The sequence below is a fragment of the Gymnodraco acuticeps genome, unplaced genomic scaffold, assembly GCF_902827175.1.
Source record: "Gymnodraco acuticeps unplaced genomic scaffold, fGymAcu1.1, whole genome shotgun sequence".
Classification (NCBI taxonomy): Eukaryota; Metazoa; Chordata; class Actinopteri; order Perciformes; family Bathydraconidae; genus Gymnodraco; species Gymnodraco acuticeps.
The window spans coordinates 3567220-3585449 of NW_022989799.1; the positions used below are offsets into that span (position 1 = coordinate 3567220).

Here is an 18230-nt window from a genome sequence, read left to right on the forward strand (position 1 = left end):
TCAACTCAAAATTCCTGGGTAAGTGGACTGACCACTGTGGTCATTAGGATGATTATGATATTTGACTATTAACACATGTAAAAGGATGACTCGGAATCAGCTGGTGAAAGTAACATTTGTTTATTAGAAAAGGGGAGCTGGGAGTGGAGGTTGGTTATGGCGGCAGTGGGAAACAGTTGTTCCAGGGTGGGTAGAGAGGCCTTGCTGGTCTTGGGAGTGTGGAAGGCCTTGGATTCCTCCTGGGAGAGACACAAAAATGAGTGTGAGGCAAAAGCAGACAAAGTTGTCAAAGAATATGCTGGTGAAAAGGTAGAGCGGCACGCAACAAAACGTTCACGGCAACAATCCGGCAGGGAATGAGTGCAGGCTGCAGGTTTTCATAGTGTGGCTGATGAGCAGGTTGCAGGTGTGGTTGATTGGAGATTGCTCCCAGCCGTGTAGAGCAGACCAGCAGGCAGAGAGAGAGACACACAGTAGAAACAAACACATACAAACACTAACACGGGTTTCAGGGACGGGCAGTGACAGTCGGTCCGTTCTTCTATATGTCTGTCGGCCTCAAATCTAAAGGGTGCAATAACAATTGTTATCCAATATGCATAAACAGCGGACACTGTTTATACGCAGCCCTCACAAACCACACACGGCCAGATAGCTTATCTAACAGATAGAACCTACGTACGAGACACAACCTTTATAGTCAGAAAAAAGTGTGATTATTTTCGGATATTTCACACATTTTATACGTCCTATTCATTGTCTCAATGCGCTCATACATCTTAAGAAAGCTATCACCAAAAATGTTAAGAATGTTTTTAGAGAACGTTATCCTACCTTTCAGAAGAACGTTCTGGGAACCAAAATAAAACGTCCCGCTGAAAACATTTTAAGAATAGTAGGGCATAATGTTCTAACAATGTTATCAAAAACATCTAAAGAAGGTTATCCCCAAATATTTCCAGAATGTTTTTAAAGAACGTGATCCTACCTTTTCAGAAGAACATTCAAACTAAAACGTCCCGCTGAAAACATTCCTAGAACAACGAATGGTAACAAACATTTCTAGCTGGGAACTCATAAATGTCACCGCAAACATGCAATATCTGCTTACAGCTTATCATGAATTACGTGCTTGTTTGTTTTTTTCAAAAGGAAAATATGGTGACATCAGATTTTTTTTAAAACATCCTTTTCAAACAAATGCAACAAGTTTGTTTTTTAAAGCGTTCTAGAAATAAATCTGACGTTGACCATGACCGTGTTAATATTTGCCATCACAGGAACGTTTTATAAAAAAAGAATATCATCCTGAAAACATTTTCAGAATGTTTCTTGGAGAATGTTCTTCATTTGTTATCATGTAACATTGAGGTAACGTTTTATAAAGAACATCTTTAATGTGTTACCCCAACAACGTCCAAAACACATCCTTAGAATGTTGCAGGCAAAACGTTCCACCTTTGTTAACATATCACATTAAAGGAACATTTTATAAATAAACTTTCTGTCACCTCAGGCCTCAATAACATCCTGAAAACATCCTCTGAATGTTGCAGTTAAAACGTTATGTCTTAGTTAACCTTAAACCTTATAGGAACATTATTTGAAAAAATAAACATCCTAAAAAGGTCCTTTGAACATCAGATTAAAACGTTTCTTTAAAACCTTATTAGAACCAATAGGTAACGTTAGCCAAAGTTGTGAGAACGTTGCCCGCTAGCTGAGCATCCTCCTTAGCATTGTGTTCTGCTCTTTATTGCTTACAGACCACTACTGCAAAATGTTTGAAATTGAGCTATCAGCATGGAGTTTTCGACTAATGTAAGCCGTGTAATATTGTGCTGATACAGACCTGGTATAAACATTCTCGCTGTAAAGGACTGTGACCAAGTGTAGTTACCAAAAGCTAACTATATTCTAACCAAAGTTTATTCTATGTGTAATATCAAAAATCAATGCCTAGAAAAATAATAGGATTAGACCTAAAATACAGTGTCATTCAACTCGATAATCTTTGTTTTGCCAGTCCAAAAGGTTGGAAATATTGGCCTTTCACTGAATACATCCATAGAACACTGTGAGGTCTCCTCCAACTACTTATGCTCTGTTGCCATTCAGTATTTCCTGTTTCATTTCCTGTCTTTTCTCTCTTCAGTGTTATCACTTCCTGCCCTTGAGTTTTCCCTCTCTGTGTGATCATCCATCCTCACCCTAACTAGTTTCACCTGTCTCATTATCCTCCCTATCCCAGTCTATTTAGTCTGCATGCACCATTCCCTTGTTGCCAATTCATCTTACTTCCTCTGTGTCCAGTGTTCCAGCAGTTTTTCCTCAGTGATAAGTGTGGTCAGTTTCCTGACCCTGCTACGTTTAGCTGACCCTGCCTTTTGCCTTTCCTCGTCTGTTTTAGTGGCTTTTCCTGACTGAGCTCCCGTGTACTGAGCTGTATATTCTACAAAAGTAATTAGTTTCTGAGTTTTGCTGTTTGCCTGTGTTCAAACCAGCTGGTACAACCTCATTAGTTGTCAGTGGACCTATTATCCATCTAAGAAGATCTGGAGATTCATAGGTGAATATTTGGAAATTAGTCAGTATTCTATGGGCTTAGATTTGTCTCGTAAATATTTGTGTGAACATAAAAATAATTTGTGTGTAAATATGTGATTTGTAACACCATCCACAAATGCATTTAAAAGATTTGCAAACTCACAAATAAATGTACTAATGTAAAACGGATTTGCAAATACGCAAAATATTTTCACAAATAAAAAAAAGATCTGTGAATATCTCTTTAACATTGACAACTTTCGATCAGGCATTTGTGAATCCATTTTGTATTTGTCGACCAAAAATGCGCTCGTGGATCTCAAATCTCTGCTTGTGGATCGTCTTTTTACACACACGGAGTTTTGAGACAAACTTTCCGCCGGTCTCGGCTAAAATCTACTCGTGTCACTCGGTTATTTTCGGAAACCACGTGATGGTCTGCTGATGACGACATTTCCAGCATGGTTTCAAAGTAAGAGCATGATGGTTTGTTTAATGCACTGTTTTTGTATTATAATGAACAAGGAGAGGCGTGTGGTGCAGTGAGTAGTGCGTTGGTGTTCGGATCAGGTTCAAACCCCACTGTAGTCAGCATGTCGTTGTGTCCCTGAGACACTTCACCCCAAATTGCTCCTGTGGGGATTGCCGACAGTATTGAGTATGTAAGTCGCTTTGGATAAAAGCGTCTAACAAGTGACAAGTAATGAACAGCGGAACGTTAGATGCATTCTTTATCACCATCATCATCATGTTATAGTGAAACAGTTAGTTTGTGTTAGTTTATTTGTTCAATACAGCATATATCGAGCACATTCGTATGCATTGATGTTGAAGTATAGGCTACGCCACTTTCGGGTCCCGGGGAGCTACAGCTGGCAGCGAAGCAGCCCCAGAGATAACTCATCCATCCATCCATCCATCTTCTCCCGCTTATCCGTGGTCGGGTCACGGGGGTAGCAGTTCCAGCAAAGAGCCCCAAACTTTGTTTTCCCTGGCGACATCAACCAGCTCTGACTGGGGGATCCCAAGGCGCTCCCAGGCCAAGGAAGAGATATAATCCCTCCACCTGGTCCTAGGTCTACCCCTTGGTCTCTTCCCAGCTGGACGTGCCTGGAACACCTCCCTAGGGAGGCGCCCAGGTGGCATCCTAACTAGGTGCCCGAACCACCTCAACTGGCTCCTTTCGACGCGAAGGAGGAGCGGCTCAACTCCGAGTCCCTCCCTGATGACCGAACTTCTCACCTTATCCCTAAGGGAGACACCAGCCACCCTGCGGAGAAAACCCATCTCGGCCGCTTGTATCCGCGATCTCGTTCTTTCGGTCATGACCCACCCTTCAGAGATAACTCAATTCAATTCAATTCAAAACCTTTATTTATCCAGGTGAAATCCCATTGAGATCATTGATCTCTTTTTCAAGGGAGACATGCAGCAGTAGGTTCCACATGAAGACATAAACACATAAACAACAGAACAACAAAAGGACATAACTCTTTCTTCATTGTTTTTTGTGTATTCATTCAAGCGGGTCGAAGTTACAAAGCACTTCACATCTTATTAATCGGCCTAGTTTTACTTTACCAGTGCAGTGGTAAGGTAATCCGTAGAGAAGCACCATATTTAGCTCAGCCTTCATAGTAAGTAATATTCATTGTGTCCTTTCTACTGTATATATATTCCTGTCTATTGCTTTCATTTGTATTTAATGTTATTATGTTTATACTTGTTTCCACACATTTCACAATTTGGGATGAATGAAGTATCTATTTAGGCCAGCGGTTTTCAAAGTGTGAGGTGCCCCTCCCCGGGGGGGCGCCAGAGAGCTTCAGGGGAGGCGCAGCGTGAGAGAAAAATAATTAGGAACAGTGAGATCTAGCTAGTTAACTTCAGCTAACTTTATGCAAGCGGCAACATGGATCGATTTTTAGTGAAATTACCTAAAGTGAGAGAGGAGACAACGTCTGGCAGAAAACGTCACTTTCACACTTTTGGCTGTCTGTGGAGACCGAGTTCCCCCACCTCGCCAAAAAGGCCTTAAAAGTGTTCATTCCCTTCACCTCCACCCAGGGGCGGACTGGCCATCTGGAGAATCTGGAGAATCACAGAACGGCCGGTCGTCAAGGGCCGGTGACGGGCGGCTCGGTTCGCTGACGGCCGTCACCGCCCTTAATTTGTTATGTTTTTAAACGGCATCATTGAAGTTGCGCTGACAGGCGACAGAGGTCCGCCGTTTCCCTGCAGAGAGGCTCTCCCCGTTGACAGTTCACTAGCATCCCCCCCCGTTGACAATTCACTAGAAATGTAATTGAATACCCCTGCATTATAGCAACAATAATAATAATAGCAATAATAATTGGGTGGGGGGAGCGTTAGGCCTATATCCATCTATTGGTCTATCTATCAGTCTATCTATATATCTGTCTGTCTGTCTATCTATCTATATATCCATCCATCTATATATCTATCTATCCATCTATATATATATATATATATACAGTTGCAAGAAAAAGTATGTGAACCCTTTGGATTCTCCACACATAGCGTTGTGTGTTCCTTCCAAACAACTCAACTTTGGTTTCATCTGTCCACAGAATATGTTGCCAGTAGTGCTGTGGAACATCCAGGTGCTCTTTTGCAAACTTCAAACATGCAGCAATGTTTTTTCTGGACAGCAGTGGCTTCCTCCGTGGTGTCCTCCCATGAACTCCATTCTTGTTCAGTGTTTTACGTATCGTAGATTCGTCAACAGAGATGTTAGCATGTGCCAGAGATTTCTTTAAGTCTCTAGCTGACACTCTAGGATTCTTCGTCACCTCATTGAGCATTCTGCGCTGTGCTCTTGCAGTCATCTTTACAGGACGGCCACTCCTAGGGAGAGTAGAAACAGTGCTGAACTTTCTCCATTTATAGACAACTTGTCTTACCGTGGACTGATGAACATCAAGGCTTTTAGAGATACTTTTGTAACCCTTTCCAGCTTTATGCAAGTCAACCATTCTTAATCGTAGGTCTTCTGAGAGCTCTTTTGTGCGAGGCATGGTTCACATCTGGCAATGCTTCTTAAGAATAGCAAATTCAAAACTGGTGTGTATTTTTTACAGGGTAGGGCAGCTTTAACCAACACCTCCAATCTCGTCTCATTGATTGGACTCCAGGTTGGCTGACTCCTGACTCCAATTAGCTCTTGAAGAAGTCTTTAGCCTAGGGGTTCACATACTTTTTCCACCCTGCACTGTGAATGTTTACATGGTGTGTTCAATAAAAACATGACAACATATAATTGTTTGTGTGGTATTAGTTTAAGCAGACTGTGTTTGTCTATTGTTGTGACTTAGATGAAGATCAGAACACATTTTATGACCAACTTATGCAGAAATCCAGGTCATTCCAAAGGGTTCACGTACTTTTTCTTGCAACTGTATAGTTATACTGTAGCCTATATAGATTAGGGCTGTCAAGTTAACGCATTAACGCAAAAAAAAATTAACGCCACTAAGTATTTTTTGTCCTCGGCCGCCCCGTAGTTTCAGAGCGCATCGAGTTTAAAATACCATTTACAAGCTGATGCTGACAGCCCCGCTCCTGCCGCCCGCTTACGGCAGACCACACTTCCACGCTCACCGGCAGGCACCGACTGGCCATCTGGAGGACCGGGAGGGTGTGTGTATGTGTGGCCCGAGCGAGCGAGAGAGAGACCTTACGTGCATTGTTGTTGTTAGCATCTGGTGCTAGCTAGCTGTGCTAACGGATATAAGGAGCTGTTTAAATGAAAACAGAGGAGCGACATTTCGCCACAACTGCGCGGAGCACTTGATTTTATGCAGGAAGCCAGACAGTGGGACATTGTACGAAAAGTCAGCACACTCAGCACGGATAGTGCGCGCAACATGATTGCAGCGTCCAGGCAGCTCCCGTTCGAGCATATGCCTTGAGTTGCACATAGCTCACACACACACACACACACACACACACACACACACACACACACACACACACACACACACACACACACACACACACACACACACACACACACACACACACACACTTTGTATTGTATTATTGAATGAGAGAGGTTCCAGGTTGAATTGAGGCGAATATTTGTAATGTTCAGAGGTTGTTGTGTTTAATATTCATGAGAATATTTGTCATTGTTCAAATGATAATAAACATTAGCATAAAGCATATTTGTCCACTCATATGTTGATAACAGTATTAAAAACTTGAAAAACATTCCTCTAAGGTACATTTAGAACAGATCAAAAATGTGCGATTAATTTGCGATTAATCGGGATTAAATATTTTAATCAACTGACAGCCCTAATATATATATATATATATATATATATATATATATATGTAAGGGATAATGTAAGGGATAATGTGCAGCGACGCGGTCATTAGAAGCGGAGGGATCTAGATCGGCATGTAATAAATCTATATATCCATCTATCTATCTGTCTATCTCATTATGCTTTTAAAGGTTATCTGTATGTGTTTTGATTATATAGCTGCATTAGCTGTCATTTCACTAATGTAGATGTTTATGGTTAATATTGACGAAACTTTTGTAGTGCTTTTTATACTGTTGGCTAGTTTAATATACACCAATGCATTATATTCATTCATCACGTGGTTTCCGAGACACGAGTAGATTTTAGCCGAGACCGGCGGAAAGTTTGTCTCAAAACTCCGTGTGTAAAAAGACGATCCACAAGCAGAGATTTGAGATCCACAAGCGCATTTCTGGTTGACAAATACAAAATGGATTCACAAATGGCTAATCGAAAGTTGTCGATGTTAAAGAGATATTCAAAGAACTTTTTTTTATTAGTGAAAATATTTAGCGTATTTGCAGATCCGTTTTACATTTGCAAATGTATTTGTGAGTTTGTAAATCTTTTAAATACATTTGTGGATGGTGTTTTACATTTACAAATCACATATTTACACACAAATTATTTTTTTGTTCACACAAATCTAAGCCCATAGTATTATAACACTTCCTGTTCCCCGTCTCAAATTCATTGTTTTTTTTAAAGCATTTGTGGTTAGATGCCTGAAATAAGGTCTGTGGTTAACACAAGCTCGATAGATATTCATGTTTTGTTCTACAAAACCAAATATGTCAGTAAATACCCTCCTCACGAATATCTGAAACTTCTGCGTCATAAAAAGCGCTGTTGCTCACAAGTGACTAGATACACGACTAAACATCACGTTAACTCATGTAAACACGATGTAGTTTGTTTATAGCCTAACGTCAGTGTGGAGATTATCCTGCTGAACAAAGTGTGTAAATATGTACTGTTTTTTACAGTATCTTTTGTTCAGTATTCTAAAATCCAATCGAAAAACCCCACTGCTTTTGTCAAGGAAAGCCTTGCGATGCTTACTTTTTGGTTCGCCTACAAAGATACGTCATCACTGCACCACTCTATTGAACAGAAACTCTCTGTGTGGATTAATACCACCATGTTCAGATATGTCATCTTCTGTGATGCACTACAGGAATAAACAGGAGATGACTCATAGGATTTTTTTTTCTGTTGTTTTCTTTGTGTGCCCGAATAGTTTCTGATCATTATAGTGCTTCATGAAAACATGCGCTTTCAGAGACATTCAGTCCTGAGTCCCAGTCATCATTAATAATGGGCATGTTGGCTGCACTGGCGTGGCATCATTATCAGACAAAAGAAAATGTCCGGGTACGCAGACAATGGAGGATGCATCTAGCATTGATTAGCATTGTGAATGATCCTTTTTGTCTCAAAGGGGTCTGCTCCTTTTGGCTCATTATCAATCGCCCTGCAGCTAATATTGTTAGTGAGGCTTTTAAATCCAGTCATTTGAAATCCACAATGCCTTTTTAATGCCCAACTGTTGCTGCCTTCTGCATTATTAATATTTGTTTGTTTAGACACGACCCTGTGATGTGACAGCTTGAGTCACATTTGACTGAGGAGAGTGTTGCTGACAGCTGAAGCACATCTCTGCCTCTCCAAAGAGCCTGATTTCCTGCTTCAAATCTGCTCAAATGCTGCCCCCCCCCTCCACCCCACAACCTGTCTGGAGGAAACAGACTCTGTTGTTGGCATGGCAACCGTGTAGTGTAGGGCTGTGTTTAATTTCTACCCGACAAGTAATGCTAACAACGCTACGACGTAAAGAGAAAAAAACGCCTTTCAAGCTGCAGCCTTGGCAATCACTGGAATTATGTAATTATGTTTCCTTTGTGGATATTTTCAACTATACAAATACAAACCTCCAGCTCCAGCAGAGGCCTTGCTAAATGTTGCTCGTGACCAAACTGTGATTCATTGTCAGGTTCTGAGACATTATGGGCAGAAATGACCCCCCTAAAGTCTCCTGATGTCTACCTATTTGTCATGGTCACCGAGTCTTTGACCACGTCTGCACTGACGGGACTGCCAATGATTACAAAGAAGAAATTATGCAAATCTCCCATGATGCTCGTCAGCACTTCTCCTTGGCCGGGCCGAGCTCAGCGGGCTGCCCTTTGAGCGAAACTCATTCCAATCATCGTTCATTTTCAAGTTGCCGCCATTGCGAATAAATGTAGGCCTATCTCTCCCGCAGATATATCTACAAAGGCACAGAGCTCTTTTTTTTCTAATTTTGGATTATGCAACAGGCTCCCTAATTTCCACCTCTTTGTCTAAACACACATCGGTATTAATCCCCCTCTGTGAAGTCACGGAGCGGCGTTTGAGCGTGATGTTTATGCTGTGATTTGGTGGATGCCCCGGGTCAAACAGTGCTATCGTGTTTTGCCCTGCAGGCTGTTTTACAGCTTTGTGGTTCTATCGAGTGGCGCTGTGCATCAAGGAGCGGGGGGGGGGGAAGTGGAAGCAGCCTGAAATAGGAGCTGACATTCACCTGGATGCCCTCTGTTAGGAAAGGAATAAGAGAATGGTCCTGAGGCTGGAGCAAGAGACGGAGCGGAGTGCGTGATTACGGTTACTAAGGCTACAGCATGCTGCCCTGGCTGGGGGGGGTGGGCTGGGAGGAAGGTCAGACGGGTGAGGTACAACCGGCTAAATCAGCTCTGAAGTGTGAGGTCCCCGGTGGCGGCGGGGTTGAGGAAATGTAGCTGTTTACTGTAGGTTGCTCAGGAGGAACATAGATTGTCGCTTAGAACGGGACCTTGTGCACGCCGGGGCTTATAGCACACCCCCTGGGCCGTGAATCCCTTTGATACGCCACATAGAGAGGATCAAAGATGTAGAAAGAGATGAGGAGACAATTATACGAGATAAGATTTCTTTTTGCGAGTTACACGCCTTAACCCTTAGATGCATAAGTGGGTCTTTTTTGACCCGGTGAGGTGGTTTTCTTGAAGTATCTTTGTAATTACATTTTTTTATTATTTCATATTCCAGCTCTTCCTCAAAAAACATGTTTTGGATATCGTGCCATTCACATTTTAAATTTAAATTGTATACATTTTAAGAAATTGTAGTTTTTGTATTAATACCCCAAGCTTCCATAAGTGGGTCAAAAATGACCCGCATGCATTTCCTATGGGATCCTCTGGGAACCTTTGATTCTTATCACCTGTTGCTGACAGGAATACATTCACTGTGGACCACACAGGCTACATCACAAGTGACACCTCTCAGGAAGATTATTTTACAAAGCAAGATCTGATACCTGTCAGTATAATCATAATCATAATAATAATAATAATAATAATAATACATTATATTTGTATAGGGCTTTTCAAGGACTCAAAATCGCTTTACAATAAGGGAAGGTTAGGGTGGGGGGTATAGGACTATCAAACTTGATCAACCGGCATGGATTGATGGGGGGTGGCTATGAGTAGACAAGAGGAGAAGAGATGAGTTTTGAAAAGGGACTGGAATACTGTGAGGGTCTCAGAATAGCGGAGATCTTTGGGACAATATGCTCAAAACGTTTTTTTCAAAATGTCAAAAAAAAGTCTAAAATTATAAATTGTAAAAAATTAAATATAAAATATTTCTAGTGTGAACCAAAATATAATGGCAAACAAAAATGGCATAAAAACACATTATTCTAATACGGGTCCCTTTAGACCCACTTATGGAAGAGTGTAGGGTCTAGTCACTCGGGCACCTAAGGGTTAACAACACTTCCCCCGGGGATGGAGGTCAGCGGGTACGGGTGTGTGACAGGAAGCCCCTCGGACAGCGCGCCCGCTCGGCCTCCGACTTGAACTCTCAAACCCTCCTCGCCTCTGTCTCCTGATGTCTGAATCCCATCCCGTCCTGGACACAGACTGCCAAGCTTTAGCTGTTTGCAGAAAGGAAGTGATGTTAACATACATTTCAAGGCGAGGATTCTTTGTCTTTCCTCCGCTCCCCACACAAACACGCTGCAGGATGGAAATCAATAACCTTTCAAGAGTGAGTCAATGCAGAAACTGGTGGCGAACAAGCCCAATGCTGTTAAATCAAATCTGCTCCTCACATAACGGGGGGGGGGGGGGGGTAATGTAAAGACAGTGCTTCAGCACATCGTTGCTCTTGCACCTATGTAAAGTGTTTATATTGAGGATAATAGAAGGGCCAGGAGACAAAAACAAGCTGGTTTCAAACAGAGAATGAAGAAGCCAACTGCAGGGCCGGGCACCCGCAACAAACACTACAACACTGCACACAGCATCGTGACAGGGAGTCTGTGTATCCTTGCTTAGTCTTAGATTGTATTCGTATGTGTCCAGAAAAGCGTATTTTTCTTAGCACCAGGGTCTTTCTTCAATCGGTTCCAAAGAGAACAGAGCGCATGCCGTCGGAAGTGGGTGCCTATTTTGCGAGCGCTACACACGCATCTACTTAAAAATAGTTTTGGCTTTCATTCATCTGTCAGATGGAAACTATTGTAACAAAGAACAAAAAGCCTGTTGAAGCAGATCGACCGGGTGGACCCCATAACAAAAGACAGCACAGTACTTATGATAAGATCCAGGCTATCCTGTCTTACAACAGCGGAGATACTTTGTTGAGATATCATTGTCATAGAAAAAAGCAGCGTATGGACACAGGCCCCACATCTAAAGGTAAGGCCTTATATTAGGGTTAGGGTTAGACCAGGGGGGTCAAACTCAATTTCATCGCGGGCCACATCAGCATTATGGTTGCACTCAAAGGGCCGGCTGTAACTTTAAGACTATATAAAAAGACATATATAAATATTGAATATATATGAAATAACTTATTATATTACATTATTGCCTCTGCATTGGATTATTATCGGATAGGGTAATAACTTCATAATTAACTACGTCTGAAAGCAGAAGTCTAGGGCAAATAATTGCAAGTCTCTTCAGTGAGAATGTCACAATATGATTTTAAAAGAAAAGCCACATTCTGAAAAAAATAAAAAGAAGAAGTGACATTTAAAAAAATAAAATCTATGAGAAAAAGGCTAATTCTAAGAAAAAAGGCATATTTTGCCAAAAAAAAGTCAAATTCTGAGAAAAAGTTAAATTTGAGATGCATTGTGGGACATGTCGTGTATGGGCAACGTGCTTCTGTAAAGTAGCATGTTACAGTATAATAAACATATTATATTCTTTGCAAGCTCTTGTGGGGCCACATAAAATGAAGTCGCGGGCCGGATTTGGCCCCCGGGCCTTGAGTTTGACACCCCTGTATTAAAGTAAATCCAACATGGAATCGCATGTAACGTGCATTCTTTTTAATGGCCAGCAGGAGGCTAGTTGCAAATATACTTATTAATATACCCTCATAAACCAGCCAAGTGCTCTGTGTTCTTGTTCTGCCACTTTATCAGTGTGCTTTGAATGAAAGTACGTTTTAATATCTTGGGTCAACCTCAACACGTGTTGAGCATTTGGTTGTACTGAGCTCCATGCACCCTGTCAGGTCACCTGTCAACAAGATTGTATGTCCAGAACACCAAACTATATGAAAACATGAGTCAGCAAACCAGTAGAGTGATGTCATCTTGGAGAAATCCACTTAAACTAAATCTATGGGCATGGCTGAAACGAGGCATGATGCATTGTGTCCAGGATCAAGGATTTCAAACTCAACACAATAATGATGTTTTTTTAGTAGTAATGTTTTAGTAAAGTTGTCTCAAATGTAATTCTGACAGGAATAGAGTGGTAACTGCACCACCCTTACATCTTAAATCCATGATACCTTTAGCTACAAAAACCCTGAATAACCATAAGAATAGACGAAGAGCTCTCGTTGGACTTGTTTTAGAAATCTTAGCTTCCCTGCCCTTCAGGCTCAGAGCGCTGATCCCCTCACGCTGTAGTGTGAGGGGATTGAAATCTGAACAAAAAGGCAACAAACACAATTATTATCTCCACTGTGAACACATTGTCAGCCTCGTCATTAGCATCATTCTCCATTAGGGTCACTTTCTGCATAAACAGGGTTTGTGCTTCTTCTTGTAAATCTAATTCATGTTGCAGAAATGTCTTAATAATCTTCACTTGAAGGTCACTGACCAGAAGATTAGCTAAATTACACCTGACTTCCTGTGCGTCATCAAGACTTTTCTTTTTCATTTGCCTTTGAAACATCGAACCATGCATGATATGTCAGTTACAGTTGTTGTCCAGGTTCCTTAAAACGGCTATTAAAGAGCCAGGGTTTCAATCAATCTGGCCCACAATTTATTTGGTATCATTTAAATATATATATTTATCATTTTTCACCTTTAAGCCCCCGAAACAATACAATATAAACACAATTGTAAGGTGTATGTACGTGTATAGATAGCTTTGGATAATGTATAGAAAAATATAAACACATACAAAACTCAGTACAGTGATGACAAAATACTAGAACTTTCATTGGAGAGCTGCAGATTTGAAAATAGGTATTGTGTTGAGAATAAATGTGCAAATAAAAGCTATAACATTGAGCATTAACAAGATGTTTCTGCGCACCTAATGGCAAACCATTATTTGGTCATGAGTTGGCATTACCAGTTGTTTTTTGCATCTTTTGCCTTTTAGCCCTGGAATCAAATCTGGAATATTTGGTGTACTGGCAATTCTGTTGAACCAATCAGTTCAGCTAAATAACATGTCATGTATTTTGTAATGCAATGATTTTAATATTTGAAAATGTAGAAGTGGCACTCTAGATTTATATCTGAAATATTGTGCGCATGTGAGACTGTGCACTTGCATCACCTGGTATGATGCATACAGTGGAGTGCATGGCCACATGTGTAGCAATCTTTCTGCTGACAGCACCATTTTGGAGGCTTTTTTATTATTAAAGTTGATCTTATGCAGGGTTAAGTGCTGCCTGTCCTAAGTGCAGCCACTCACAGTTCCAGACACCCTTGAGCAACATTTCTGCCCACCAGGGGGATCAATGCATGTGGCAAAGTTCCTGCAGGCATTGTTGATGTTTTTCAGCATATCATTTATTGGGACAGGAAGGGAATATATTCATATATGTAATGTTCAATATGCAGAGCTGCAGGGCACAACAGATCAGAGAGATTGGGGCTCTTGAATGCTACTCTGATGGGACTTTTGGATGCACAGGGGACTGTTGGAAGGGGTTGTGCTTGTAGTAACAGGAATAAGAAGCACGTTTACATGATTACTTTGCACTTGTTCTCAAAGATGGAGACACCTGGACAGACCCAAGCCATGCCCCTTTTTCTCCTAGAACCCTTTTCCCCTAAATGTTGCCAGGGCTGATTTTTGGTGTGTTTATAGCCGTTAAAAATAAGATAAAGTCAGACCGGTTGTCTCTTTAAATCAAGCTGCAGTGTTGATGTGCCCTCAAGCTGAAATGGTAAGGACCATTTCCACCTCTGCGGCAGGGAGCCTGACCAAATAGGCGCACTAGAGCGCTTCAAACGTGATTCTCATTCCCTTGGTCACTTGTGGTCTATGGTCGCCTCCACTCCTGGAGAGGGAAATAAATCAACAGTGTCTTTTTTCCATGGGAGTTTGTTTTCCCCCCTGCGCATCTCGGAGACATTATTTAATTTGTATTCTCCTCTCTTTTCTTCCACCCGCAGAACTCAGTGGCAGTCGCCTCAATCAATGTACCGCTGGCTGGTACGCCTATCTCCTCCTCTGCGTTGCAATCTGTTGATAACTCCACTTGCAAGCTGCAGTTTATTGTGTTTCGCAATGGGAAACTCTTCCCTTGCACGGGCAATTCGTCCAATCTCGCAGACGATGGGAAGCGTAGGAGCGTTTCGACACCAGTTGCTTTCACCAAATTAGGTAAGAGGAAATCCATTTTTATCATCATCATCATGCCTGTGATGTCAACGCTGCACTGTAATGCCGACATGCTATCACACGCACACACACATGCACTGTGGATCAGTTGTGGCTCTGCGCAACATGTTGGAGCTTCGCAGCTATAGTGTGCCACAATATCTCAATTACTTCCTGTTTAATTACAATGAATCACACGCTGCGTTCCATCCACTGATGCATTTAAGACACATGTCACTTTCCTTAAGTTCACTTACACTGCAGTAACCTGAGCAATAATGCGTGTGCGCCCGCCACCCATGCCACTTCTTTTCCAGACTTTCCACTTGGTTTCCTTAATTGAATGTGTTTCTTGCAGATGGGTGCAGCCTGGGGAGCGCCGTGCACACCGTTACTATTGCTCTCAGGCACTTCGCACTGGGTGTAGACCCCACCGCCGCCTATTGGGATTTTGACCTGCTGGATGGACACGGTGGCTGGAGGGCAGAGGGCTGCCACATAACAGGCTCCGGGGGCAACACGACCACCATTCATTGCACCCATCATAATAACTTTGCTGTGCTAATGGTGAGTAGGCATACCCAGTGTCATTCATTTTTTAGCACCCCCACATCTCCCACTGCTTAGGGCCTATTATGGATCTTTTTTCTCTCACCATGGAATAACGCGTTTTAAGAGGCAGGGACCTCTTAAGGTTATTGTTGCTCCTCAGCAGAGGGGAAGGATTTGTCAAATGCGCTACTGGGATTTATTGCCTTTGGAGTAAGCGCTACGCTAAATTCCCTCCCTGTATCCTGGAAATGAGAAGTTGCGTGTGTTGTAGCCTATAGTCTGCCACCTTTTTCCAAAAAGCAGCACAGCGATAGAAGCAAAGCTCGAGAGAAGGAGCGCCTTGTCAGGAGCTATTCGCCTCCGAGCGCAAGTGGTGTGCTAATTGGTTGCAACCATCGCACAGCAACAAAAAAAAAATGTTGGACTGTAAATCGTAGCATCGTTTCTTCTGTGGGCTCGACGCCGCCGAGATGCCTTCTCCTCCTGACGACGTCCCCCTGTTCAAATTGATTTCATGAGGATAATACCAAAAGCGCAATGGCATCGCATCGCCCAGTCGCTCCATAGAGAGAGCCGCTGCGCCTGGTCCGCTTTTTTTTGGATGAAAAGCAATCCTCCGGATGTTTACCGAAGAGTGGGATTCGTTAGACTGGGAGGTCAGTTTCTCGGCAGAGCATGAAAAGTGTTTGGCTTGAGATGTCGTTTTTGCTTTCCGAGTTTTTTGTTTTAATATACCTGCACATTTCATGAAGCCGCTGTTCAATTCCGTTGTTGTGTTCGGGCTGCCTCGGGAGGGGAGGAAGGGGGAAAAAAGCCGCATAGGAATGGAGAAAGAGTGGGGTATACGGAGGGGGAAGAAAACATAGGGTGCTGCGGGGGAGGGGGGGTGAGTGTGATGTCTGTGTGGAATACTAAGCTGCTGTCAGATGGAGAGCAGATGTCAGCTTGTCATTGTGCATGTATTTTGTTATCATACGCGGGCTTTGGGGAGGCGCGCCGTCAATGGGCACCTGACTTTCGGAATAAAGCGAAATGTTTCAAATATTCCTGGCAGCACATTAATTATTTGAACTCCAACACACGTCCGCCTGGTTGTGGTAGCTATGGAAAGCCTTCACAGGGGAAGGGGTGTCCACATAGTGTGTTTTTTGGGAGAGTTCGCGGCGGGGATTGCGCGAATGCAGTCACCACACCCGCCTGGTCTCTGCAGTGCCCAGAAAAGGACCCTTATTTACGGACGCGTGACATCATTCTCCTGTTGTCCTAATCTAAAATACAGTCTATTGTAACAATGAGCCGTGTAGCCTTTTACTAGGGTACTTATTGCAAGTACTAGACCTGTTGCATGATCTTCTCATGTCAAAGAGAAGCATGTGGCTGCAAGTTCAGTGAAGGAGCCTCCTTTCAGAATTTAAGGAGGCTTTTTCGTGAATTTGTTACATGAGTTGCAATTGGCTGCTTTGGTGTTCTGAGGGGAAATCAGAGTTGCAAAGTACAAAAGTTCCCGTGGCAATGCTACAAAAAGGTGTGTTTGCATTACTGGAGTTAGCTTTGTTTGATCAGTGTCTCTAATATAGCTGAATCACCTTCCTCTGCCTCCATGTGATGCGGCTGCATGGTTCCTTCTCAGATCAGCTGTCTGTGGGGTACCGTGTGCGGATCCATCTCATGGGGCATCTGTGATGTTGAGCAAACTGAGGGTTAGCCTCAAAACATGACAGCTTTGAAAGATGAATAATGCACCAAAATCATTTCAAAGAGCTGGGTGGGGAAGGGGGGGACAATGTCTTTCAATATGAAATATCCAATTCCTGTTGATCCGGACCCTTTCACATGCACTTCTGATGGGGCTGTGTTAAGTCCACAAATAGCATGAAAACCCAGCACGGTTGTCTCCTCGGGGACTGAGGTTTCTGGGATATAAAAGTACTTTAATGAGAGTCTTTAGAGCTGAATTACATGGCAGAGAACCCCCCCACCCCTGGCTTTGTGATCAGAATGCCAAACGACAGACTTTGGATGAGATCTATGTGGACAAACTGGACAGAAAGGCTTTTGTTTGGTCCGTGATGTGGATTGAGATATAATAACATTTTGATTTTCTCACATTGAAGAGAACTAACTGAGCTGTTACACTGAAGCCAGTGATGCAGATTATCCTAGATGTGGGTCAGGTATTGAAAGACAGCATGCATATTAGTTTGTTCTTGCACTGAGCTGAACTTGTTCTGGATCTCAGCACCAGGGACAGCTCCCATGCATTTTCGTGTCTCCTTCACTGTCGTCGTCCCCCCCCCCTCATCCTGAAGGAAGGGAGGGCTGACTCACTGGTTTACAGCAATGCAGCCTCATCATCTGTCTTCATCACATTGACATGTCTCACCCCCCCTTTTTAACTGCACCTATTATCAACCAGGCTAATTCCATGTATTTATTATTTGAGGTGATACTGCATTTGATTGCTGCATCACTCCGACTGTTTAATATGCAGGAGCAGACCTTTACAAGAGAGGGGGGAGGAAGGGTTCTGTTGCCAGTATCCAATCACAACAAAGGCCCTAAGGCCACGGTCCAATAAGGAAAGAGCTGTTCACAGATGTCTTCCCTGTACAGTATTTAATGAATATGTAAAGTGAGGTGAGGTAACTAGAGGCTCCTCTGCATCGCTGTTACAGTAGAACAGGTGTTGGCTAAACTCTCCTACAGTGGCGATGTTTCTGGGGACTAAACATCTGTATTTATGAGTGGATAGTTATGGTAATTGTTGCAATAGATTGCAGGAATTACGATGAAGAAGACAGATAAAGAGGTTGTCAAGATAGTAGTGGTGGAATATGTGTTACCATTAGTCAGTTAAAGGGGCCCTATTTTTCTTTAAGGGGGATTTCCC

The 18230-nt window shown here is 42.6% G+C and overlaps 1 protein-coding gene across 1 annotated transcript in view; it reads left to right on the forward strand.

Annotated features, from left to right (window-relative positions):
• LOC117550931 (adhesion G protein-coupled receptor A3) overlaps positions 1 to 18230 on the forward strand; it is a 422488-nt gene that overhangs the window by 297451 nt on the left and 106807 nt on the right. Inside the window, 2 exon segments of the mRNA XM_034223540.1 lie at positions 14581 to 14791; positions 15147 to 15355. Of these exon segments, the coding sequence (XP_034079431.1) occupies positions 14581 to 14791; positions 15147 to 15355 (420 nt within the window).